Below are 26753 nucleotides of genomic sequence, written 5' to 3' on the forward strand. Positions count from 1 at the left end.
ACAATGTGTTTTTTTTTTAAAACAACAAAAATTAAGGTAATAAAAATTTAGTAGTTTAATAAAAATAAATGTGTGTAAACAAAAAAAAAATATATTGAAAAAAACTCTAACTCAACATAGTATAAGATATCACAAATATACGATTTGGAATTTGTGTGACGTATCTTTAAAAACAGAAGTATTATATCAAAAAACGATACAATATATTATTATAACGTACTAAGGGGGAAATAAAAAAAAAAAAAAAAGAACAGAAAGAAGAATTTTTTTTTTTAAATTTAGAATCCTTCAATAGTTAATAATAAATAAAAACTCGGGTGGAGTGGAAAAGGTAACTAAAAATAATATCAACGGACTAATATTATTCAAAATACAAATTTAAAATAACACATCACCAAAATGAAAAATCAATGTGATTCATTAGACAGCAGTGTTGTCTTAAAAATAAAATAAATTAATATTGATATCCTGGACTGCGCATCGACTGGCGGCGATGGTGAATAACATAAGTATGCAGCGCGTACACGACGACCGCCGGACAGAATCTAACTAGCTTGGCAAAAGTGGAATGTGTTGGATTGTTGTTGAACACTCCAACGATAACTTTACTTGTACCTTTCGTCAAAAGACAGTAAACAACCAATTGCGCCGAAATAACCCTAAAAATAAAAAAACAATAAAATATATTAAAATTCTGTATTGTATCAACAGCTATGTTTACAAATAGAGCAACTTTGTTTCGTCGAGACGTTGTAAAAAAATTTGTAGGAATTGAAATTATTTGAAGGACAAAAATAATTTAAATTGAACCTCGACTAAATACATCACTTTTTTTAAGACAAAACATTAACTACATCCGTAAAATTGTACAGTCACAATTATGCTTCTACGAATCGCACTAATTACACACTCAAAGGTTATCTGTGGTATTCCTTTGTTGGATAATTTAAAAATCACGAATGATAACACACAATGTTTCAAACGAACATTCATACAACATCATTATGTAACTTGCAACATTATTAAAAACTAACCGCGTATTAATTATTATAATTAAGGACTATTATGTTCGGCCTTGTTCTTTTAAGACACGTAATTGCACATAATAAATACTTAAAATTTACCTCGTGATTTAAGAATATAGCTTTCTGTGAACCGTTCGACCAATAGTCCATTGCGTGCGACAACAACTTCATGGATATTGGGTTGACTCGCAAAAAGTTACCGACAAAACAAACCTAAAAAAGCAATAATATTAGAAATACATAAAAAATATAAAATATAAGGAAAAAAAAATACCCTGTCGATTCTTTCGTTCAAAGCACACATCCTCGCAATGGACGCTATATTGTTGGTAATGGTAACCAGTGTGGCTCTAGCTAAATCTTCTCGAGAAACCGCTGCCTGTTTCTCTTTGGAGTTCATGTGGCCGAAACTTTGAAACAAAAATAATAATAATAATAACCACATTTAACACCACGGTATAGAGTATAAAAATATAAAAAAAAAACCCTTAACATACCTGCTTGCGACCAATTCTCCGGGTAGTCCGAATCGACTGTAACTTCCACCATAAATGTCTCGTACTAGTTTGTCGACTTTTGTGTTGTCTCCGTTGGCGGCTAGTTCGATGGCCTCATCAAAAGTATTGCACCCGGTCAGCAAACTGCACAAGCCCAAAAACGTACCACCTCCTATACTGCGATGAACACATCATAAATATTGAACTGTAGCAACAATTATTACGATTGGAACACGTGTAACACTGTTTTAATTATTACCTGGTCCCCGATATTCTTTTGAAATCATTTGGTCCATATACTGCGAGCACGCTGACGCCGGACCCTATGTTTACGACCTTTGAGGGCAATAAAAGAAATCGTTAACATAAGTATATATTTGTTGTTAATTCCTCCTTACAATGAAAGGGTATTTGTTGTACTGGAATGTGTACTTTTGTGTTGAACATTGTTCGTCTTCGGTGCAATGAGACCAAAAGTAGCATTCGTTGTTGTTCGACGCTACGGTGAACAACATTCCTCGGATCAAGCTGTCCAATTCATCGCATTTGCACAATTTCAAATTCAACACCTATAAAACATTATTTCGTTTTTATCATTTTCAACGTTATACAGAATTTTCTATTAATTAAACAAATAATTAAATCAATTGGTACACATTTTTATAAATATCACGGCAACAGTACAGGCCACACAAAGAAAAGCAATAAGGGTACAATACATCTTAACTATACACTCACAATGTTATAAAAAATAAGTAACACTAAACATAATATATTATAATAAAAAAAAAATTCTAGATTAAGAGTAGTATTGTTCTTAGAAACATATGCATATTAATTAACGAGTAGCTGTTTATCAACAAGGAAGTAATAATTTAATTTTTATGGACCAAAAAGCGAATAGCACCTAGTCGTGCACAAAGAAACTGCTTGTTACAATTATTTTATTATTTTCTACATGGTTTGTCAGTAGTAGGTAGTCGAAAGGAAAATAATATAAGTTTAAAATAAAACCCCGTTAGAACAATGGCATTGATGAATAATCCACAGATAGCGTTGTGCTTTGAACAGGTAACAAACGAGTTGCATACCTATAGTTAAGGCCAACTGGAAATATTATTCTAGTTGTACTACTATGGCTTTATATACACTCATTTTGTATCATCTACGGCCCATTGTCCATACATAAGCGCTAAGTAAAATATACGTTTTAATGATTAACCTACAACTGCAAGTACTTAAATTTTAATCTAGTACTGAAAATTACTCGATTAAAACATTGACCAAACTCATAAACTGTATTATTGTTTAAGACACACACGCGGTATGTCTTGTTTTCGCTGTATCTTTAATAAGTTCAGATAAAGAGCTTTTTAGGCCCCAATTATTGTGTTTGGCGCATTACATATAATATGCAAAGGTTGGAAATAACAAAAGCTGAACTATAGAAAATCCTTATCGTTTATCAGATCAAATTGTGCAAAATGCAATCAATTAACAAAATAAAGGTCTATGAAAAAAAAATTTCATAATTTTTCAAGTTCAGTTGAATTTAATTTAAAAAAAGTAACCTACCGACTACTAAAGCCGGATTATAATTATTTAAATTGTCCATTTAAACCATAACGTGATCCGTAACACGATTTATTAATAAATTTAATTAAACTGAGGCATTTGAATGCGTGTAATATATTATTATGTAAGTGAAAAGCAAGCTGTCCTTTTAGATGTATAATATAATTCAGTGTACTAATACTAACCGGAATCAAATAAATCAGTTAACGGCCATTTTGTCGATTTAATTGTTTATGCCTAACAGTCAGTCATAATAGAGTTTATAATCGTATATGCAATTAAAGTTGAAAAACTGATCACTACTGCGGTAATTACATTGAATATAATTAAATCATAACCTTGATTCAAGGGGATATTATTATTATGAGTAAACATAGAAGTACCACGGTTTTCTTCTTTACTCTATTAATTTATCCATTTTGCCCACGCCGTCATTAGAAAGACTTCTTCGAAATAGAAATAGAAACTGGGCTCCATCATCATCATAATAAACGTGTAATTACTAATCTTAGTTAATGTCATTCCGTTAACTTGGTACACGAAAAAAGTGGCTTCAGTTTTCACAAAAAAAATTATATACATACATGTATTACACTGTAATGAACTCTAAATAAGTTGGAAATTAATATATTTTATATTGGCTAATATTTATCATCACACTCCTCTAATCGTCTTACACAATAATAAAAATAACAAATGATGAAAAATTTGAATGGGTTCGAATTCGTTTACCTTTTTGAAATGTTCCTCGAACTTGAAAGCTCCACCGCCAGTTGCGCAAACCGTAGACACACTGGCCGCCATGCCTTTCCTTTTGGCTAGTTCAAGGAAATTGCTCATTTCGCAAGTGGGGAATCTGATGAAATGTAACGTCCCTATCCTGTTGCATATTTTCACATTGTCCATCTGGAAACGAAACAAATTTCGCAACTTAACTACTACTATCACTAGTAAATAAGATATTATCCTTTTGGGAATATTGTTAAGAACAAGCAGAATAACAATCGAGAATTGGCGCAAACCTGTAAATGCGTGTCTCTGTGACCGGATTTTCCGTAAGCGGAATTTTTTGTCAAGTATTTCGTGACGTTCGATAAAAGTTGAGCTTCGTCTTCGGTTTTTTCCACAACGTTGTCTTTTGGCTCGAAAAATACCAGTTTCGAAAGTGTTCCTCCTATATCCATGCCAAACCACGGCATAGCTGAACAGCGAACAAAAATAAAAACAATCGGTTAATATTTCCTTTAAAAAAAACAAAAAAAAAACCCAATCCTTCCTTAACAAGTCGAATGACAGTCGTCTATCATATTCAACTCTCAAAAGCCCAAAGCTCTCGTATAGCTTGCCAGTCGACTTGTTAAGTATATTTATATATTTGTTAAAATTTCTGGTTTATACCCATATAACAATAATAAATGGAAATATCTGTTAGCCAAATAAATAATACTCTTATGCCAACCACCAATGTAACCCAAACAATATACTTGATACAATCGACGAAGAATGAAATAATGGTGTTATGTCAATACAAAAATGATCCAAGTGCTAATTATTCATACATTAAAGTAGTGTGTTTAGTATGACATCAGTTGTTTCAATGGTAATACATATTTACACGATAATACGGACAATCGATTGTGTATTAAAATAAACACAACTATTAATTCTATAATAAAACAATAATGATAATGATGATATTACGAATTAAGAGACATTTCAATTTGAATTTGTTGACATAATATAATAAACAAGCTGATAACGTACATCTACGTCTTAAGCGATCGTATCAAAATAAACAGCTTTCGCATAAAAATAAAATTAAAAAATAATAGGAAACGCATTACCCCAAATGTTAACACAGGTTTTCATTAGTAAAGGATCGCGAAGGATTTTGGCTGTCTTAGCCGGTAGTCTGGCGGTTCGTGTACTCATTTAAGTTTCCCATTTCCGTTCAGAAGACCTAAGAAAAACGGTTTTCGACATTTCCGGTGGAAACAACACCATAGTGATCTTCGGTACAAATGAAAAAATCGCTAAGAGAGAAACCTATATATATATATATATATATATAGACAACAGAATCAGACTTTGTGTTACAACGATATGCACTTTAAAGTGTGAAATTTGTTTAAAAAAATAATAATAAATTAACTAACATAACATAATATACGGCGTACTCCGGTATGGACTATAAACACAGATATAATATATAATAATAAACTTAATTGCCAAGTGTTACCAAGTGTTATCCGCCATCTTTGTGGTAACTAGACCCTTATCACATATTTATAACAGCTGTTATCACTGTTTATAATAATTAAAAGTCAAGATGATAGCACGAAATCACAGATTTGTAATTAATTTTATACACACGTAAGTCCCGCAAAAATGGCCGACGTCGACTTCAATATTCTTATCACTAGTTAGCAATCTAGTTTATTATATAATTCATCTCTGTGACTATGAACTACACAATATTACCGTTTATGTAATCAATACTGAAATAGTTTAATAATCTAGTATAAATAATTAAATCTGTTAGTCACCGACTAAATATAAAATATACAGACACAAAATTATTACTTCCCCAAAACGATCAGACGATTTATATACCAATAACGATCAACGATCAAGAAAAAAAATCGTAGCCTCATATCGTTTTTTAGTATTTTTAAAAGTGTAAGCTAAACCAGACATTCAAAATATATTGAACACAGACTACAGGAACAGGTTGTCGGGTAACCCGGTACACGATAAGGGTTATAAACACACAAAATATAAATATTTATTATAGTACATATCGTTATTAATTTTAATCGATACAAGGTCGAAATACATCCGGTTTGGGTCTTTATTAGTATTTAATTTTAAGTACTATTTTTGTGACGTTTTAGAAACACCATAGGCCATAATATACATTATAAGCATAAGCAATGGGCTAAAACCAACCTATATAATAAGAGAGGCGTAAAAAGTATTTAACGTCATTAATATTTGCATAAACAACAAGTGAAAAACATAATGTTATTATAAGCGCGCCACACACTTATCTAGATAACAGTATGGGCAAATTATCGCACAATTATTAACTGTTATATATTCTTAGAAATACCTACTTTAGTTTAACCTTGCGAAAACAACAAAGAAGTCAATATTTGAATACCTCTATTTTTAAATAGTGTTTCATAATATTCATGTTATTTTTAGCGATTATATAGTATATTATACATATATATAATAGAGAGAGAGAGAGGGAACTTAAAACAGGCTATAATAATAAGTTAGTATAGTTCCATCTACTTCCGGTCTTGTACGCACAAAATCGGATTGGCACTTTTCATACGAATGGCGAATATAGGAATAATTGTGTAAAGACATGAATGAATATTTTCGAATAATTTGTTATAATTTATTGTCGGTATTCGGTTTATTGACATAGTATATTTTGAGTATTCCAGTGAACTTCAGTTGCCCATAATAGAATTCTTCGGTTCTTTAACCTACACACACCACAATGTGCAGAACTCAGCGTGTAGTAAAAAAAAAAACAGATATATCAATACACGTCGTATGTGAATTAGCAACATTTATATTGTATTGGCAAATAAGAGAACAATGACCGATAATGATTTAGCATACGATATTTGTACGTCCTCACAACGAAAGGTAAAAAAAATATGTTGTAGCGCACGAAGAGTGTAAAACCACTTAACAGCAATATTCCTGCAATTTTTGTAAACAAATTTTTTTTTATATATTTTAAATTTGTTAAAGTAAAACCATAAAAATTTGTATTTGCCATGATTTCCTATAAACAAACGTGTACAACCCATATAAATGCAATAATTTGTCCCAAGTCGTTGGAGATACACCTTTCATATTGCGTTTACACCGTGGGAAATTTAAGTTTTGTAAAGTGGTCTTTTACCCCTGGACCCTTCATCTATATATAAAAAACAACAAGACCGCTCATTAATTTGTTTACTAATCGTGCAAAATTTCACTTTCAACACGACTTGGCAAACATAAAAAAAATATTGTTTTGCAATCAAGTTAGTCTTTTATTTTATTTTTTTTACTACTACTGCGGTTAAACGTCACATTCGTAACGTACCACTTGTGACAAAATAACAATGATTATCATAATAATATGCACATACATGACACTCTACTTGATATTTTACGCATAATAATAATTATCATACGAGTATTACATCACACCGAGTACTATTCAACATACTTAAAAAGTACATAGCGTTTTTTTTTTACTCCAAAACACGATTTACGAAAAGAAAAAGGATAGACGCCTTGTACTTGCATTGAATTTTAAAAATAAAATAAAAAAATTGTTTGAAATCGAAAGACTTCACATTCCAAGCACATAGAATTGGTTTAGATTGTACACATTATTGGTGTTCATTTTTTTTGCCATCCTTGGAAGCTAAATGTAAAAATTTTCAAGGCCATGTTTCACCGTTTAACTGACTTTAATTCCTATAAAAAAAAAAATACTTGAAACATTTCAGGTACCAAAAATCTTGTATAGACTAATCTGAAATTTAGTTGACACAATCGAAACTCATTCAAATTATTTTTATCAGTAATTGCCCAAATATCACTCTTTATTAAAAAATAAATATACACACATAGGTTCCTTAAAATATAAAAACTCAACCAAAAACCGAGACCATAGTAATTATAAAAATCTATTAGTACTTCTTCGACCAATAGGATTTACAAGAAAATTAATTAATTTTAAATCGGATTATTCATAGAACACTTGGTAGACTCTTATCTTACGGTGTTCAAATCTGGGAAGCAATTAAAAATGCTTACTGTTCATCCATACAATCCCTTCACGATCAATTTAACTCAAAAACAAAAAATTACTTCTACTTGGTTGTACATAATCGATATTTCTTTGCACGAGGCAATTATTTTCCCATAATATATTTAAAGACTAAAGACAATAATTAAGACCTGGCGTAATTATACACATTTCCATAACAATACATTGTCTATGCACTCTTGTCAGAATCCAATCATGCTCTGAATATAATATGTTATGACATAATAACAAAATATATTATATTATGAAGCTACATGTTTTGTCGCGTGGATATTGCACAATAGTAAAATGTTACAAAAAGTGATATTGGCCTTTGTAGACCTTTCAGTGTCGAGTGGTGTCCCAATTATGTAGGTAGTTTACAACGTTGTAATCAAATTTACTGATTGTATTAACGTACATGTATACTAAATAAACTTTAAATAATACAAAGTCGTTTAAAAGTGAGGATTATGGATACAAAATTTCATTGCCTATTTTTTCTTAGAATCGCTTTACCAATTTTACAATATTTCAGTTATACATTTAAAATATCCTCATGTTTTACCATTAAAAATATATTGTACCTCTACGATTGTAACAATAATAATACAGTAATGGCTTCGAATACAAGACACGCGTTGGGGAATGCATAAAAAAAATTAATAAGCGCAAGCAACACCAAATCAAAAAACAAAAAAAAATGGATATTAAATATGTTTTGTGGGATTGTTTTTCTCCTTCACATTCTTGTGCGGTTCTCAAACTACAAGTATTACAACAAGTACAAACGTTTCCTGTTTCGATTTCCGATCGCTTTCAAATTGACTAAACGTCACGCCATCTTTATGTATCCGGTTTTGGGTTTCGTAATATCGTTATGCATTAATTATAAATTCACATATTATAGCCGACACAACCTAACCACACAAGCAGTTCAACAAACAATAAATACATTAACATTTATACGGTGATCCAAACACATAATACAACCCAATTACATTCAACGCACACGGTTAAGACGAATAACTTGTAAAATACATATATATATATATTTAATTTTGAGAATTTCTAAGGAGTATCACGTCCTGTAGGCAATATACCTACTATTAAAGCATTCCAAACACGCCGTCAATTAATCGGAACTTGTTGTTTAAAAGACCCAAAGTGGTAATAACTTTCTCTTGGTAATTATTTACCTTGTCCTGGTCAATAACGCAGAAAGTTTTTTTTTTATTACGGTTTAATAAAGAAAAACGCAAATAGGTAGGTAACATTCCTAATGTTCATCTCGAACACCCAACCAAATGACACACTGCACTTACAACCATAATTTATAACAATGGCAACGTTCACATATTTGTTTACCAATTACCGAAAATAATCAACAAACATAATATCAATGATATTGTTTAAACAAATGTCGGTTACTTTCTTTTAAAATCTTCAAAGTAAAACAAACGTTTTCTTTTCATTGTTGTATTGTTACTATTACCTATTAGCTAACCGGTTGTATAAAATTAATTGGATACTTTCAAAGTCAAATTGTAACTATTAATTGATTATTTTTATTGTTTTATTAACATTATTTATTAATTAACCGATATAATTAAATTTTGAAAATTAATTTTATACAACTGGTTAGCTAATAAGTAATAACAATAACAATACAACAGACTCGATAAATTATAATTATTATAAAAATATAAAATAACTTTAAAACGTTATAAAATCGTTTTTAAAATAACAATTATTAATAAAAAAATGTAAAAAAACGTTTAGCGTTACCTATTACATAAACAACTGAAACGTATAAAAAACTAAGGTCATGATATTATGTAGTCTTAAAGGTTAAACAGACCTATATCGATCATGTGAACGTCGAATGAAATGTACTAATTAATGCACTTTACGTTAGTGATATATATTATAATGGATGTTTTAAATGCGTTCTGTACAAGCTTTGTATTATAAAACGTATATTATATATACATACAATGTGCAGCAATAGGCCGTGTTTAATGTTATTTAATCGGTAACTTTACGACGAATACTTAAGCGGTACCTCCTGTATAATATATTATACTACTTACTTACAAAAGCATAAATCAACACGTTTACCGGGCATCCGAGATGGGGGGAAAAAACCCTACACGGGGGACACATGCAAATAAACAGGGGAGGGGGAGGGGTGGTAATCAAAATGTTATGACTGTGTGATAGTTTGATGAGACGACGATAATGTTATTATTGTTATGCGATTACTTACGCGGAACTTTGCCGTTGAAATGACTTTTTCGCATCGACAAGCCATTGGACAGTGCGTTGGCTATCACAGTGGTATAACTCTGTTCCATCACTTGTAACGCCGAACACTCCTTACACGTATAAGGGCCCATCGTTGCGGCGGTGGTGTAGATCTACTCCTGTACGGACACACACAAAGGCAAATGACAAAACAATCTTTCAAAAAAAAAAAAAAGAGGTTAACACGGATTTACACACAACGGACGAGCGCGCGACACATTATAAGAAAACCGAGCCGTGCAATGAAACCACGTGCGTCTTAACGGGCCGACTGGTATCAGACGACTGCTGCGGGTCGCGCGCTTCTTATATCAGTATAGGTACTAAACTTAAATATCATGTGTGTGTGTGTGTGTGTGTGCATGTGTAATGTGTATGTATACATACGTCTAATACGTGTGATTTGAGCATGTCAATAACACACACACACACACACACACAATACTCTTGGGCGACGACGAGGAGAGGGAACTTGTGTGTGTGTGTGTGTGTAATATGCACACTTGAAAAAAAAAAAAGTATATTAGTCTGTTATGCAAATGGCTATAGGAATTTACGGGAGAAAATATTATGCAAAATTAATACAAGACGTTATTGTTGGATGAAAATAAAAAAGTTAAAAAAAAATTTAGGTGCGCTCATTGCCTTAAGGGCGAGCGCGAGCATTCACGGACACGCCAGACGTGTATTATTGCAAAATAATAATACACGACAACAATAACACACGGAGTCTAGAAAAGGAGACTTGACATTTCTTGTTCATGTAGGGGAAATCCTACTTTTTTACTAAGAGGACGTCTACCCTTTAAAAATAATCGTTAAAAAGTGTTGATGGAAAAATGTGTAGGTCAAAACGGAATGGTCAAAAAGAAAAGAACTTTAACTAGGTTCTCTGGTCGGTTTTCTTTTTAAATTTAAATTTTACCCTAAATACAAGTACCAAAAAAAGGGGAGAAAAAAGTCTGAATAAAAATATAAATTGTGAATGTGATAAAGTGCTCATTATTTTAAAATATATCTAAAAAAAAATTGTCTACGATTATTATTTACTCGATAATAGAAAATAGTATGCGTAGCTCTGTTTAGATGGGTTTTTTTTTTAAATCGCTATCAAAGATGCTGTGATACACAGAAAAATAAATCAACTACCAAAAAAGAGACCTAATTACTGAACTAATTATTACACATCAGAGTTTGAACTTTAAATTAAGATTTTGCAAAAAATTGCCTATACTTTACTTCTTAAAAATGGGCGGAGTGGCGTCCTCTTAAGAGATGTTTTTTTTTTTATCAACAAGACAAAGATATATTAAGTTTTGTATTTAATAACTAACAAAATATATTGATAATATTGATTTTAAAAAATCCTGTCGTCGACCGCGCAAGTCGGACAGTGTTTATTGGTCAGAAGAGTTATAGGTGTTGTTAAGAATGTCTGCTGACCTCAATGTATCGTGTGTACTACTTGGAAACGAAAAAAAAAAAATTTTCAAACGTTTTTTTTCCAAACGTCTAAACGAAAGTAGAATTTGTTGTTATTTACTGACCCATTTTATTTTTAGACACATTGTTTGGCCTTGAACTTTATATTAAAAACAAAACAATTATTGTGGGTATTAAATTAATTATATTATATCACGGTCGCAATTACTTAAAAAAATAATAACACTCGAGTATCAAAATATTTCCGTATCAATTGTCTAGATAACATTACTAGTTATTATAAATTATTAGCCATGCTCGTTATAAGAAAAAAAAATTGTGATTTTATTCACGACTGCTAAAACAATCGTACACGTTCGACACGTTGAAAGAAAATAAACCTGAAATTTAATAAAACAGTGACAGTGACCTTCTTCGTGTCAGTATTAGGACTATGAACTTTGTACTATAATAAAATAGTAGTCAATGACAAGATAACACCAAGAGATTAACTGATTTTTCCTGGAACCGGAAAGTATATCAATATTTCTTTTAAATTGAATCAAACCTGTGGGATAATAGTTTATTTATTTTTTATCAAATCAAAATATATATCTCTATTGCAATTGTAGTCCAATTTTTTATACCGACTATTCAATAAAGCGAAAATAATATATTCAATAATTACTTAAAGAAGTGAAAAGTTAATAAAAAAAATCACATTAACATCTTTGACCTTATCTATCAACATGATTTCCCAAATTTTTAGTCTACAACCTGAATGTACTGTGAATAAGCTCCAATTGGAAAGGTACTCCAGGTATTATATTATAATTTTGCTTATAGTTATTTATAATTATCGATTTATTAAAAATGTCATTTAACAGTTAATATAACGTTTACATAATATTTGTTGTACGTATTAAAATTAAATAATAATACACTTATAGCGCAATTTAAATTTAAATAAATAAGCAATTGAATTTAAATATTAAATAATGCATCATTATACCTTAATTTTTATTTATTACAATAACACCGTGGAATTAATGTAAACGTAAAAAAAACGTGTTAAAAGATAAAAAAAAAAAACAAGTTCATAGCCAAGTTCTCCTACCAGAATAAAAAAAAATAGTATACAAATCTCTGTAAAGCATAATATAGAGTACAATAATAATGAGTTGACAAGTACTGAAGTCGGGCGATCACTATTTCAAAATCCATTTAAACTTTTTTAAACTTGTTTGGCGGTAATAAAAATATTAAAGTTAAAAATAAACTTTTAAAAAAGCTCTTATTAGAATGTGTGTAAATTGTTTACAAAATTTACTTAACAAGAAAAAAAAAATCGTTATTTTTTAAGAACTATAGCTGCTATAGATATCTATCACTACATTCAAACAAGGACAGGTGTTACTCGACCTTAATAATAACTCATCGTTGTAGTGCATTCTTGCATTGAAGATAATCTTCTTACACTTAATATAATTATTATTATTTAATTTGAGTATTAACTTATTATATATTTTAAATAAACATTATAAATGTGTCATTTATGAGTGAAGCCAATCTGATTAAGATGATATCCTCGTATTCAATACTAGGTAATGTGTAATTTAAATGACAAAAGTGAGACTAATAACAATAATATGTTGAGCACGTAATAACAGTGGTTTTCCAAACGTGTGTCACTGTTTTGTTTTACAATACAAATTTTCTGAAGATTGAACATCAATTTTGAACAATATTACAAGCAATGCATTGATGTATTCCACGAGTGATTCTTAATAAATTCATAAACCTGCCACTTATACGAATGTATAGTGAAACGGAAATGCTAATTATAAAATGGCATTCATCACGTATTCATAGGAAACCTAACTATCAACATTTGTAAGTACAAATTGCAACTAAAATACATTTCGTGTATTTTCTACACAGTTACTTATTATTGTTATGTCACAGAAGAGTATATTTTTAAACTGGTATTCGGTCAGTAAACAAATTAAAAATATTATTAACTCGCAAAATGAATATTGCTACGAAAACAAAAAAATACAGTATTCGAATATTATATTATATGCATTTATATTTATCCTAAAGTCCTTAAACCTAAGTATGATGCGCCGTATGAAGTATTTAATATAATTTTTTATTAAGTACATAATACAAGCGCCATTAAAATATGAATATTGTCAAATAACTTAATAAAACTTCAGAAAACTTACTGAAACTATTCAACTGTCAAATACAATTGCAATTTTTCAGCGAACAAAATCACCACACAAACGATAAACACTGGCAATCCGGCAAACCTCTTGAAGCACTTGATCCTACGTCGCCACAGACTTGGTCAACTAGTTATGGCCAGTACAAGTTTGCAAACTCCTTTAAATAACCGAGCACAAGTAACTATCGTTAGCAATTTTGTGTCAACTAGAAATCGATACTATGCAATATCGTAATCGATATTATATGCAGCGGTAAGCAACTCAAATTTAATCGGGACATCAGTTTTATTTTATTTCTTTGCGTTATTTTGTAAACAACAACAACGTTTTTAAGACTATTTTTTCAAAAATGTAAAAATTTCTTTTAACCTAATTAAGCGCCGGCTAATGTAATACAAAATTGCATCGCATAAATAACATTTATACTTAAGACCCGAAGCGGAATCGGCGAAAAAATCCGATGCAATCAAAAATTTTTTTTTTTTTTCATGTTGCTAAAACCTAATAATCATCGAAATTATTGTTTTGGAAATTCAATATTTTGACAAGCCTTTAACAACATTCAAAATAAACTACTACCTTGAGCCAAATTGTATATTATAGCCTAATAAGTTTTTCGACCTGTACCGATAACACACATAGTTGATTTCATTAAAAATGTATTAATTATCATACGTCAGTAATATTAAATCACTTTCAAAGAAACTATTAATATATACATATATATATATATGATTTAACTGTATTTTTAGAAACTAATATATTATTATGTCTTAGAATATTGACTAATATCTAGTTTGAACATCTATGCATTTTTTTTTTTTTATTTAGCAATAGATTATGATATTAGCCTACATAGAAATTATTATTAACCAACTACTGGTTGCATGTTGTTAACGTTGAGAGCGTATAGAACTTAAGAAGAAGTTGACTGGCAGGAGTGGAATGTAAATCTTTGGTAAACTCGACCCCAAAGTAGTTGGTATGTGCAAACATGTGTCGTTCCTACACCGTGGACAAAAATACTAGAATTTATAAGCGAACAAAATTAATAATAACCTTCACGAGAACATGTGATGAAGGTTAAATGATAAAGAGACTAGCAGAGTATAATCAATCGAACGTTATTTCAAACTCACGTGAAGCATATTATTATAGAAATTGTTTAACGATATTTCGAGCTTATTATCCAATAGAAAATAACGCAGATTTTGAATATAAAAATGATTTTATCTTGACTTTTGTTCACAAATACGTCATGCAAAAATTGATTAAAATGGCAACAAAAAAAAAAACGCGTTAATAAATATTTATATAATATTTGTGTTACGAATGCATCGTTAATTGTGTTAAAAGCCATTGGAAAAGATAATTTATTGATAACAGCTATTAGCATTCGGTAACCGGGTTATTTTTTTTTCAAAATTTAATACTTAACCAATCTATTCGTAGTATATGTCGATGAATATTCAATAAAGATAAACAAAAAAATTTAGAATTTGAGCTATATTTCACTTGTGGAAAACCCGTTTATTGTAATTTATTGGTTTATGTATTTAAATCAGAGTTAGAAAAAACCCAACCCACTCGGGTAATTAGGGGTTTTTCATAATAAAACCACAATAGACCCGGAAACCCGATGGGTTTTATACTACCTCGACGGTTTAATCGGAAAAACCCCATTCAAAACCCAACATTGTTTTTTTTTTAAATAGATTTCAATCGTTTATAATTTTACTTAAGTGACCTATAGTTTTGATGATTTATGTTGTGTACTTGTATAATACTTATTATTTTTATGCAATTTTACCGAAGAGATGTTTTTTTTTTTAACTACCTGTAATTACAAAAAAACAGTCTTTTTCAAAGTACTTATATATTTTTTTAAAGTTAAGTAGGATTTTACCTGAAAAACAGCCCGTGCTTTTTTGGGCTTAGCTTTTCTATGCCAACCCAAAGTTACCAAATTACCAATGTGAACTTCAGTCAAAATTGTCTATGCCGTTCATAGACAATTAACCTTAAAAAGCCTAGACACAGTGTAGGTGAACGGTTCATGTATAGACCCTCATTTTAACGCTTTGGTTTTTTTTAATTTTTTTACGTGGTTATTCAAATTAGCTACGTCGTTTAAGTACCGAAGCAAATTCTGCTCGTGCAAAATAATGTCCGCACTGACAAATCCGGTACAAACAAGTCCTGAAATTCTAGTATGCATACACATACGTGTAAAATAAGTAATTACGCGGTAGTGACGTAGCCCTCATTTGCCCCCTATCAAAAGGCGGCTGTAGGTACTTACTGTTTCAATTTTAATACCGAAATTAAATCTACAATAATACACTGTCCTTGGTGGCATTCTGGTCGTCAAATCCGGTTTTTGAAATAAACGTCTAGAACGTAATAATTATGATAATACCTAATAATTATAACGTAGGTACGAAACTACAACCGGTGACGTCGCAGGATATACAATAATAATAATCAAGAAAACCGAATTGGTCAAAATGTAAACGTAGTATTCAACTCGCACTCTGGCCAAGTGTAAAAAATACACACTTTCTCGCACGACGTGCAATTAACGTAAACAGTAACTACTAAATAACACCTATGACCTATGCAACCGTATGAACTGCTCGTGTTTAGTCATAGTATTAATAATTTTGACGTAATTGGTTTTTTTTTCTGGCCCCAATACGACAAGAAAACTACATAATGTCATTATGGTGGTAGTCCAGGGAAACATTTCAAAACAATTCCCACATGGGGAGAGGGGGGACTCTAGCTTTTCTACAAGTTCAAAAAAAAAAATTATATTCAATATCCCACAATCGTGTGTTAAAATTGGTTAATAAGTGTACAAAAGTAATTTAATATAATACCTTCACAATTTGATTATATTTTTTGAAAATACACATATTCACCCCTTGCGCCTTCTCAGATTGTTCTGCAGATAAAAACATAATACCTTATAGTTACAAATAGAAATTCGGTCCAATCTACCGAAAATACAGTTTCCCACAATGCATGGAACATGCACATGTTGCAAAACATGCCTAAAAATAGCAAGCAAAATAGGAATTTTCTGATCAAGGAATTGAAAAGATGACATCTAAAATAAAAAAATTGTTTTATAAAAAAATCTTGTCAGGATAAAACTGTAATAATAGACCAGAAGTACCGCCAAAAGTTATAAATACAAAGTAATTTACCACTGACCTCTTTATTACTGACATCCAAGATTAAGAAAATAGAAGTACAGCTATAATATATTGATAAGTAATTAGTTCAACATAGTTTATACTCGAAAAATAAATCGGCTACTTAACTGCCATTGCGCGGTTAAACTATACTATTGAAGATTTAAATTTCCTTTTAACAAGTATCTTAAAAAAGCGATATAAGTCAATTACATTTTCGAAATCACACCTCTGCACGCGAACCCCCCAGCACACAACCTGAGAAGAAGCCTTGAACGAGATCAATAAATCAAACTTTACACATTTCCTTAATCGTATCAAAACATATAATCTTCATTATTCTACTATTCACGTCGCAATTCCAATACGCTTAACTCATTTTTTTATAATGTACAAGAAACATTCTTAGTTTACTGCTGAATGCTTTGTTATCGTCGAAAATTTTTAGATGATTTCCCCATTACTACCCTGTGACACGAGAACCTAAGTCGAGCCTACAGCCAAATGAAGTCCAGTACCAAACACCATCTTTATGCCCCCTCCTTCAAAAAGACTTTTGCTATTAGTTATGGCATAGAGTATAGACAAATCTTCCTCAACCGACAACCCCACATCCTAACGTTGGTGCATATCACGGGGATACAAATAGAAAAACCTTTAAGCTTACTTTTTTTCGATAATGATATACTCACGCTAGTTATTGAGTGAACGAGAGGGGTTGGTAAAGTATTTTGTTTTTCTTATTAAAAAGCCTGAATCATCTGTATACATTATACAGTAAATCGAATCCTAGTCAATTTAGACATTTTTCTTCGACAAGACTTTAATATGAGCGCTTAACATACGTGTTGCACACAAGCATAAATAAAAGGAAAACTATGATGTAATTAAATGATTTTTCATTTTTTTTGCGTTGTTGCAGTCTTGAACTGGATAGTCGAGTTATAACTTACTTTGGTAACTTACACCAACACTCAACGAGAACGGGTTGAATACGTTAAAAGTAATTTAGTGAAATCGACCGTAACTTTATTGTGTAAAGTCTCGCCTTCGTCGAATCGTTTTGGATAGGTACGAAACAGTAGTGTTAATAATAATAATAAATACACCAGAGAGTTTAACGACCTATTCGAAACGCGCGAAACCAAGTTCATAACTCCTAAAATTATAAGACTAAAAATTAATACGGTAATAAGAAACCCGTCAGTGACGTAGTTTCGACCACTAGACAAATTTCAAATGATAATAATCAATATCTGCAACTGCTTGCTAGGACTAAACGTCTTGAATCGTCGAATTTATTTATATTATCGCAATATCAAACACCTATCAAAGCATTCAAACACTCAAAATTTAACACGGTAGATATACTTATCAACAAAAAAACGTGGCGGCAATCTATAATTATTACATTTTTATACATTTAAAAAAAAACATACTTTTTTTTAAGAATATGATATTAAAGTTAACGAAAAAAGTATGATTTCGCGTTAACAAATGTATAAAAGGCCCCTGTGGGGTCGGGGATTAGAAAAGACCCACAGTAACACCTGCTTATCGTAAAAGGCGATTAAAAGGAGGTAGTAGCGGGGGGCAGCAGTAACCGCTACTACCGACCATTGGCGAGTTTTGCAGCAAAACTAATGTAGTGGCAATGGGAGGATTTGACGAAGGCAGTTTGGACATATTTCAAGTACTGGCTCGTCAACTGCGATGTGTAAGGATACCACCACATTATTATTCCAAGTCAACAGCATGAAGAGAGAAGAATGGCCAGTAACAGAGAAGAGTGGAGGGAGTATCGGTATGGAAGAATGCTGTATAACCGACCTTAAGGGTTGATTACTTAGGAAGAAGAAATGTATAAAATGCATGGACGGCGAATTTGTCTAGAAACCATCATCTCGTGATGGCGGCAGCTTTGGGCCTTCAAGGTATACCATATTAAATATTATAATTTTATAAGCAAAATCATTGCAACATTTAAATTTTAACATAGCTTAAGTACAATAGATCCATAACATAATATCAAACAGTATGTGTTAAAAGAAAAAATCAGTAAAACCCAATCGCCCATTAAACACAGGTTTGGCATTAAAATGCCCTACCCAAAAAAAAAAAACCAAAAAAAGCCGTTTTCTCGGGTAATTTCCACTAAAATTTTTTTAAAAAAAACTAAGTATTTGAAAAAGGACTGTTTTTCTGAACTTAGGTAATTAAAAAAATAACACCCCTTTGGTGATATTGCATAGAAATAATAATAACTATACAAGTGCACAACACAAATCACTAAACTATAGGTCACTTTTAAGTGAAAACTAAAGACAGCAACAACGATGACGTCATCAGCTTGTCATCAAGCGAGCAACGGCCGACCGGAATTTCATCTTAATCGTTCCACTGACAACGTTGCTGCGCGTACGACGAGATCTTTTACACCGTGTCGAGTTCACTTGTATATTATTATTGTTATTATTGTATAAACGCGCGTTACATTATCAACGTTATTACGGACATATATAATTAATAACAATATCCTATAGTAAACAATTTACCATCGTCAGACAACAGCTGCCGACTCCAGACGACGCTGGCCCCGCACGTACCTACATCCCAAGACAGTCTTAAGTTTACACGGTTTTAGGGTTTAGACAAGTATTATATTAATCCTACGGCAATTATTTGGCAGCCCTTTAGGAATCCGGCACGACCCGGGCCTCCTGCCGTCTGCCAATGCATCGCTTCTGAGTATTATTGCCAATGACTGTTAATAAAAAAATACCCGACATCCGCAACACTGCGGTTACCTCGGACTACTATTCAACCGACAATATTATTTACAACGTGCCTATTGCAAGTCTTATAGTGAGCACGCCAATCCGCCCATTTCCAAGCAGTAAAGTATTGGAAATTTTCAAACCAAAATCTCAACTTAGAACTTGAACTCTACAGCGTATACTTAGTGTACACGCCAATGAGGATTCTTTATCGATTTTCATTTCTTTTTCGCCAACTATCACAGTCGTTTCTGTAGGGGATACATTACAATTGTTTTTCACCATATCAACACTACTTTGCGAGAGACTGACTTATGCGGTCAATATTCACAGTAAAATTATCAATTTTGTTCACTGTACATATTATGTAGAAGACAATACTTTATCTGTGTTGTAGTTTTTTTTTTTATTTTTGCCTGGAACCTCGATATTTTCTAAACTGCTGAACAGAACAGAAATCGTACTTTATTGGGCCTAAAATTTAAAGAGTTCAGTTGTAATAATTGATTCACACCTGTACCCTCTCCTGCCCCAATATGCTCCATCCCCACTATACCAATACTTTAGTACTGGATTTTTTTTTTTTTTTTAATATCAATACTCACAAACTTTTAATAAACAAATGAAAAAACTAATAATAATAACCTTTACGAACCATGTCCCAAACAACGAGTTTTGCGACCAAAACACAGGGTGGTGTGGCGCTCTCTTAACACAAAATCGACTGACGGACAAGTAAGAGAGTACTTAAGGTTTTGTTGACGTCATACCGCAACGGTATACGTCATGATTGATGAAACAAACCGTTAAGACTATTCGAGTAAGTATTCGTTAATTTATTGACATTAAAATACAACATTAAATGAGCTTTATATTTTTTCCCCAGCCGCATAATACAGTAACATAATATAGACTCGGATTAAAGAATACTATTTATTACTTGTATATTATTTAAATTTACATTTGCTCAGGTTTATATAGTATAATAGATATAATTAGGTAATAGGTTGGGTTTATTTTACTTATATTATCTGAACTATTTGCCTAGTATCCGGTATACTAAATTACATTGGTAGTTGTAGAAAATTAACGCAATACCGCAAACGACCGAAACAAATATGGCATAGATCATCAAAATTCTTCAAGCATAATATATTCCAGTATAATATTGACCCATTTTTTCTTTAATTGGTTTTTAAATACATCGAGAAAAATTATTGTTAGATAAGCGTGTGCAGTTATGGCTTAGGTATTATAATAACTCATGTACCTAATAGTCAATAGTCATTAACGTGTTATGAATTGTAAATAATATTTACTATTAATTTAATATTTTATGAGTATCCGTAGGTTGTATCTTACAAATAATAAAATACTTTCATACTGTCTTATCGGATTTGCATAATATTTATTTTTAATTTAGTAGATTAGTGTGACTAAAAGTCATAAAAGTTAAGTTTGTATTATCTACTCTAAATGCTTGACATATGAATGCGTTTATTGTCTAAAGGCCACAGAGTTACATGTTCAATTTTATAAAAAAAAAAAATAATAATGACATAAATCCCTAAAAATTTCCAAATCTAGATTAAAAAAAAAAAAACAGATTCATTGAATCCGAATATATTCTCAACCAGTAAACCCATTTCCAAAACTATGTAATGTAGCACTAATTTTAAGTTTTCAAAGTTTTTAGAATCCCAACCCCCCTACCCCTCTGATTTCCGTTACTGAGCTTGAAAAGTGGAGAACAGCAATTGAAGGAAAGGGGCTAAGGAATAGTAGAAGTAAAACAGAAGGTAAAGAGTACAAATTTGGAGGAATACGATGAAGAGATTGACGAACCAAGGCGAGTATTGACAACAAGCGGCGACATAGTAGGAGCGGTTGAAAGTTCTAAGTATTTAGGATCTTTTGTACAAAATAACGATGGCTTTGATAATGAGGACGTGAAACATAAGGTTATGTGTGGTTGGATCAAGTGGAAAGAAGCGTCGGGTGTTCAGTATGACAAGAAAATTTCAATGATACTTAAAGGTAAGTTTTACAAGAGTATTGTGAGACTAGTTAGCTATGTTGTATGGTTTCGAAAGTACCCAACTCTATTGGGTGGTAGATAGTAAAATAGAATAGAGAATGAGTATAGCGGAAATGAGAATGCTTAGGTGAACGAATGGTGTGACGAGAGATAAGATGAGATAAGAAACAATTACGTAAGAGGAAGCATAGGTGTGACTTCGAAAGCGGATAAAATGAGGGAAGATAGACAGAGAGGGTTTGGGCATGTTATGAGGAGAGAGTAAACGGAAACAGTAAGAATGGTAATGAAAATAAACATAGAAAGAAAGAGGGGAAAAGAAAAACCAAAATTATTTATACGTTTATCATGTACCTAATTTTAACAAATGCTTAAAAATTGTTAAGCCATATTTTAAAAGTTAACCATTAAGAACATAAAATGTAAATTATAACCCGTCCAGTTCATCTGAACACCCGTGACGTCATTAGTCCGAATAAATCAGGGGTACCGTAACGGTCGCTAGGTGTCTAGATGAACTGGACGGGTTATACCTGGATAATAACTTAAAAATGATTAAGTTTTATAAAAAAATTAGGATTTTTTACTTACCATTATTAATACTTGAATGAGGACTAACAAAATCTAAAACAATAATTATTTTACACGACAAAATTGGCATAAAGCAATAGATTTTTAGCCATTTATAAAAGTAAAACAGTCACCTAGGTGAACGGTTATTTTATTTGATCACTGATCAGTTAACATAACACTATATCAATAAATAGTAGTGTTAATAATAACTAATTTCCCTTAATTTAATGGTAGAGTTGAAATATTTCACACAATTTTTTCAAAAAATCTAAATAATACATACGATTTATGTTATGACTTAAAACGCAAGCCTTTGCATAATATTCCTTCACTGATAAGGTACTAGAAAAAACTAGTATAAAGTTTAATTTACCTACGTTTCTTTCCGTTATATTATAAGAATAGCTGTATTAACCGATTTCTCTTCATTGAACCTCAATGTTGTTCAAGAGCGTCAAAATAATAATTAAAGAAGCTTCATAGTTTTTATTGCTATTATTTTACTTTTAATCTTGCCGTACAAAGTTCATACGTTATTCATCCGATTAAATTGAAATACATTATGAAAAATGTAATAAAACTTAAGACTAAGCTGATGTTATAAGTTATCAAAACACAACGATATTATGAATTAACACTTACCAGCCATACTCGAAACGACGTCCATCGGTTGCGAATGGTCGACAGGCGACAGCCGTAAACGTTCTTGCTGTTGTAATAATAAATCACCAACTACTTGGCCAAGATTTGACAAATGACTACAATAAAATTGGCAATACACCGAATATGCGAACAACAAAAATACTTAAACCGAAAACGTCTAGACGTTGCAGTTTAAGATTCTTATTTCTTATCACTTCTTATCACCACACCTTCTGTAGAAGTTTCAAGCTGTAAATGTGATAACAGATGTGATAATATTTCCAATACCGCGGTACAAGTAACCACAAAGTAAACATTACATGGTTATTTCAACTTTTAAATTATTGTAGGTAATAGTGCAGTACGCAATATCTGAACAGTGAACGACTGTTACCTACTAAATTAATTCCAAAATCTGAATAATAAACAAGTGAAATACCATTTTAAATACAGAAATATATGCTTAATTTTATATTATTTACAGTAATGATAAAAACAATTTTTAACTGTGTTTAATTTTCTACGATTTGTTTGGTAATTTCTTCCAGCTATTAGGTATTATTATTTCTTACTCAGTGAATTAAATTTTTTCACAAAAGTCGTGTTCTACGATTTTTGTTCTATAATTTATATTAATTAACAACGGCTCATTTATTTTTTCAATAATTGTTTTTTTTTTGTCATCAGTCAACATGTCATCGAATAATCCAGATAAATGGAACGAAGGTCTTTCGGACGAGCGTCTTACTGTTTTGATGTCCCCTTTTAAAAATAGAGAAGTAAATGAAGTAAATTACGACAATAAGATGCGATTTTGGAAAGACGCTATATTAACTGAAAGCAATCGGCGACATCGATGTTCGTTTTCTATAAATGATTTGAAAACATGGTTTGTTTACAAAGGACGATCACCAGTATGCTTACTGAATGTTCTGGAAGATATGTTTAGGTAAAAACATAAGTACTGTAATAGTTAATTCATTTTTCTTATTTAGCATTGAAATTCTTACTTTATATTCTATCTAATCTGTTTATATTGGTATTTTTTTTTAAATAAAGTCCGGGAGTCAGAGATAGTGGTCTGGATTTGCACGTACTTATGAAATAAAATGTACTTATATATTATATTATGTATTTTTTTGGAAATCTAATATAGTGCAGTGTGTGTATGAAAGTAGTTAGTAAATTTCTTCTGGATATTTTACATTAAAGATATGAAAACAAAATTGACTATACGTAGTTCGTAGTACTTACTAATAGTGTGGGATAACAATTCATTGTTTGAAACTAATTAATTCTCATGTGTTGATTTCTGTTTTTCTTTACAATAGGGAAAATACAATTAAATCCAAGTCTGAATTTGAACAAATACAAAATCAAAACAACAGCACCTGGTCGAATTGGGCTGTTAACACGTTGGTTAAAAACCCACTATCATGGTCTGTCGGTTTGGTGAAACAGTCTATCATTTCACCAACAAGACCTGTTGACGATAACATCGAGTATGTTAGTTTACAGCTGGTCGAGGTAAAAAAAAATTATATTTAGCTTCAATGTTTTAAATATTGGTTTACTAGTATAATCCTGTGATGTTATGGCAAAAACATTTTTCAAGAGCAAATAGAAATTATATTTTATGACGTTGCGTCCAAGACTGCCAATAATTTTTGTCATAATGCCGTGGAATTATAATTTTTTTTACTATCATATTATACTTAATGAACACATGTGATAATTTTTTATAGAATCAAGCAAATGAACTATTTAGTGTATTGGCAGTAACTGAGAAATCTCAAATTTTATTTATGGACGACATACAAAAACGTCTTTGCCAATTGTGGAACACTAACATTTCAATGGGAAACACAGAGTTAATAGTACATTCATTAGAAATCCGTAACAAAGCTTATGTAGAGCGAGGAGAACATCTAGTAGCTAATAAAACTCTGGTAAAAATTCCCGGATTCGGTAAGAATGTTGAACCTATTACGGAATTAGAAAAAAACTTTTTCAAATTGAAAGAAGCCGAAAAAATTTTAATCGGTGAAATTAGCAATTTAGACAACGATAAAGATTCTCTTGTCAAAGAAGCGAAAATGTATCTTGCTAAAAATATGAAATCTATTGTAAGTGAATCGATTAATACTTGTTTTTTGAAATTTTTTTTATAATTCCTTAGTATAAATAATAGTCAATTTATAAACGTACAGGCACTATCATCGTTACGCAAAAAAAAAGAAATTGAACGACGAATAGAAAAGCAACTACATTCACTCGATAATGTACAAGCCATGATTTCAAGAATAGAAGAATCGAAATACAATTCTGAAGTAATCAATTCGATCATTATTACCCATAAATTATGGTTCTACTTATTTAGAATAATGATAAGTCTCTCCATACCATATAACTTTCAGGTATTAAAATCGTATGGAAATGGACTTGCCGCGTTAAAACTCACAGCCAAAGATACTGGTTTAACAATTGACAATGTCGACGAAACCATGGCAGAATTAGCAGAGGTACAACAATGTGTCATATTTGACTGAACACCACTTTACTTAAACATTTAATTTAGTTGGACCTATTTAATTTACGAACAACATAATTATCGTTTGCAGGCAATTGAAGAACATAAAGACATACAGTCAGCACTTGGTCGGCACATAGTCGACGACAAACAAAATGATAATGAACTCGAGGATGAATTAGCCAATCTATTAGGCGCCGACGAATCGACTGTACCACAAACGGAACACAAGCGTGTTGTTCCTGGTATGTATAATGTATATTATATGTGTTTAATACAAATATTCCCGCTGTCTGTGTCGAGCTTCAGTAGCGAGAGCACCGGTTTGAGTCCATCCGGGCCAAGCTATACACTGACGTCACCAACGTTTGTTAGCTTTAAGACGTTGCGGAATATTAGAAAAAAAAATATCTATAAGCATATCATGCGTATCCTCTGTGTGCCATCTAGACGACTTTGTGTAAATTTCTTTTTAATATTGATTTTGATATTACAGATCTACCAGAAGTACCGGACAACAGTTTCGAAGTTGAAGAAGAAATGGATCTTGATCATAGATTACAAATGTTAAGAGATCACTGATTATTTAATATTGTGTAAGATTCGGCCTTACGTGGAACACAATGTACTTTTGTGTTAATTTTTTTTTTGTGTAATATAATGCCAATTTATAATTTATTACGTCAACTTTTATTCATTTCCAGATCCCTTAATAATATTTCTATATTAATACTTTGAATTTCAACAGTAGTCTTAATAATTAATACACATACATCGTGTTTCAAGAATTCGTAGTTATTATAATAACTAAAACATCGTTTTACACATTTAAAAAAAAATGTCTCCGGCAAACTTCTTTCCGGAACGAATTAATTGTATTTATCATCCCAACTCCTCCTACGGGAAATATTGATTGTGTCATTGTATATTGATATTTCCGTTTTGAACTATAATATTTATCATATTACATCATTTTTCCATGGACAGAGAAGAACGGTAATTTGGGTTGAAGTTTTTATTTTAAAACTTACGCACTGCAACTCAAAAATGTCGGTGTTCCATAAACATCGAGCCGCCATTGTATTAATATCGTATAGTACAGCTCTGC

The 26753-nt window shown here is 31.2% G+C and overlaps 2 protein-coding genes across 2 annotated transcripts; one reads left to right on the forward strand and one right to left on the reverse strand.

The window, feature by feature from the left end:
- Positions 1 to 253: 253 nt before the first annotated feature.
- Positions 254 to 14025, reverse strand: LOC126841431 (pantothenate kinase 3-like). Its single transcript, XM_050577913.1, has 10 exons — positions 13883 to 14025; positions 10195 to 10351; positions 4120 to 4298; positions 3830 to 4003; positions 1921 to 2091; positions 1782 to 1858; positions 1523 to 1699; positions 1300 to 1435; positions 1125 to 1238; positions 254 to 659 (listed from the first exon to the last, which is right to left on the reverse strand). Exons 2-10 carry the CDS (start codon positions 10322 to 10324, stop codon positions 606 to 608), a joined length of 1212 nt encoding a protein of 403 aa, XP_050433870.1. The 5' UTR covers positions 10325 to 10351; positions 13883 to 14025; the 3' UTR covers positions 254 to 605.
- A 9434-nt stretch (positions 14026 to 23459) lies between these two features.
- On the forward strand, positions 23460 to 26323 carry LOC126841430 (charged multivesicular body protein 7). The gene is made up of 8 exons (XM_050577912.1): positions 23460 to 23670; positions 23803 to 24064; positions 24447 to 24642; positions 24861 to 25241; positions 25326 to 25445; positions 25533 to 25637; positions 25737 to 25890; positions 26142 to 26323. Exons 2-8 carry the CDS (start codon positions 23808 to 23810, stop codon positions 26225 to 26227), a joined length of 1299 nt encoding a protein of 432 aa, XP_050433869.1. The 5' UTR covers positions 23460 to 23670; positions 23803 to 23807; the 3' UTR covers positions 26228 to 26323.
- Positions 26324 to 26753: the final 430 nt, after the last annotated feature.

The sequence above is a fragment of the Adelges cooleyi genome, unplaced genomic scaffold, assembly GCF_023614345.1.
Source record: "Adelges cooleyi isolate 19-005CV unplaced genomic scaffold, UGA_ACOO_1.1 ACOO_flye_CR_arks_rails_tigmint_CR_PRNA_381, whole genome shotgun sequence".
Taxonomy (NCBI): Eukaryota; Metazoa; Arthropoda; class Insecta; order Hemiptera; family Adelgidae; genus Adelges; species Adelges cooleyi.

Excerpts from the sequence above, each read along its gene's own strand:
- LOC126841430 (XM_050577912.1), top strand. The coding sequence starts at position 23,808 with ATGTCATCGAATAATCCAGATAAATGGAACGAAGGTCTTTCGGACGAG. Across the intron at positions 25,242-25,325 it reads CTAAAAATATGAAATCTATT|GCACTATCATCGTTACGCAA; the intron begins GTAAGTGAATCG and ends ATAAACGTACAG. Across the intron at positions 25,891-26,141 it reads ACACAAGCGTGTTGTTCCTG|ATCTACCAGAAGTACCGGAC; the intron begins GTATGTATAATG and ends TTGATATTACAG.
- LOC126841431 (XM_050577913.1), bottom strand. The coding sequence starts at position 10,324 with ATGGGCCCTTATACGTGTAAGGAGTGTTCGGCGTTACAAGTGATGGAA. Across the intron at positions 4,004-4,119 it reads ACAGAGACACGCATTTACAG|ATGGACAATGTGAAAATATG; the intron begins GTTTGCGCCAAT and ends TTTCGTTTCCAG. Across the intron at positions 1,239-1,299 it reads TGAACGAAAGAATCGACAGG|GTTTGTTTTGTCGGTAACTT; the intron begins GTATTTTTTTTT and ends TTGCTTTTTTAG.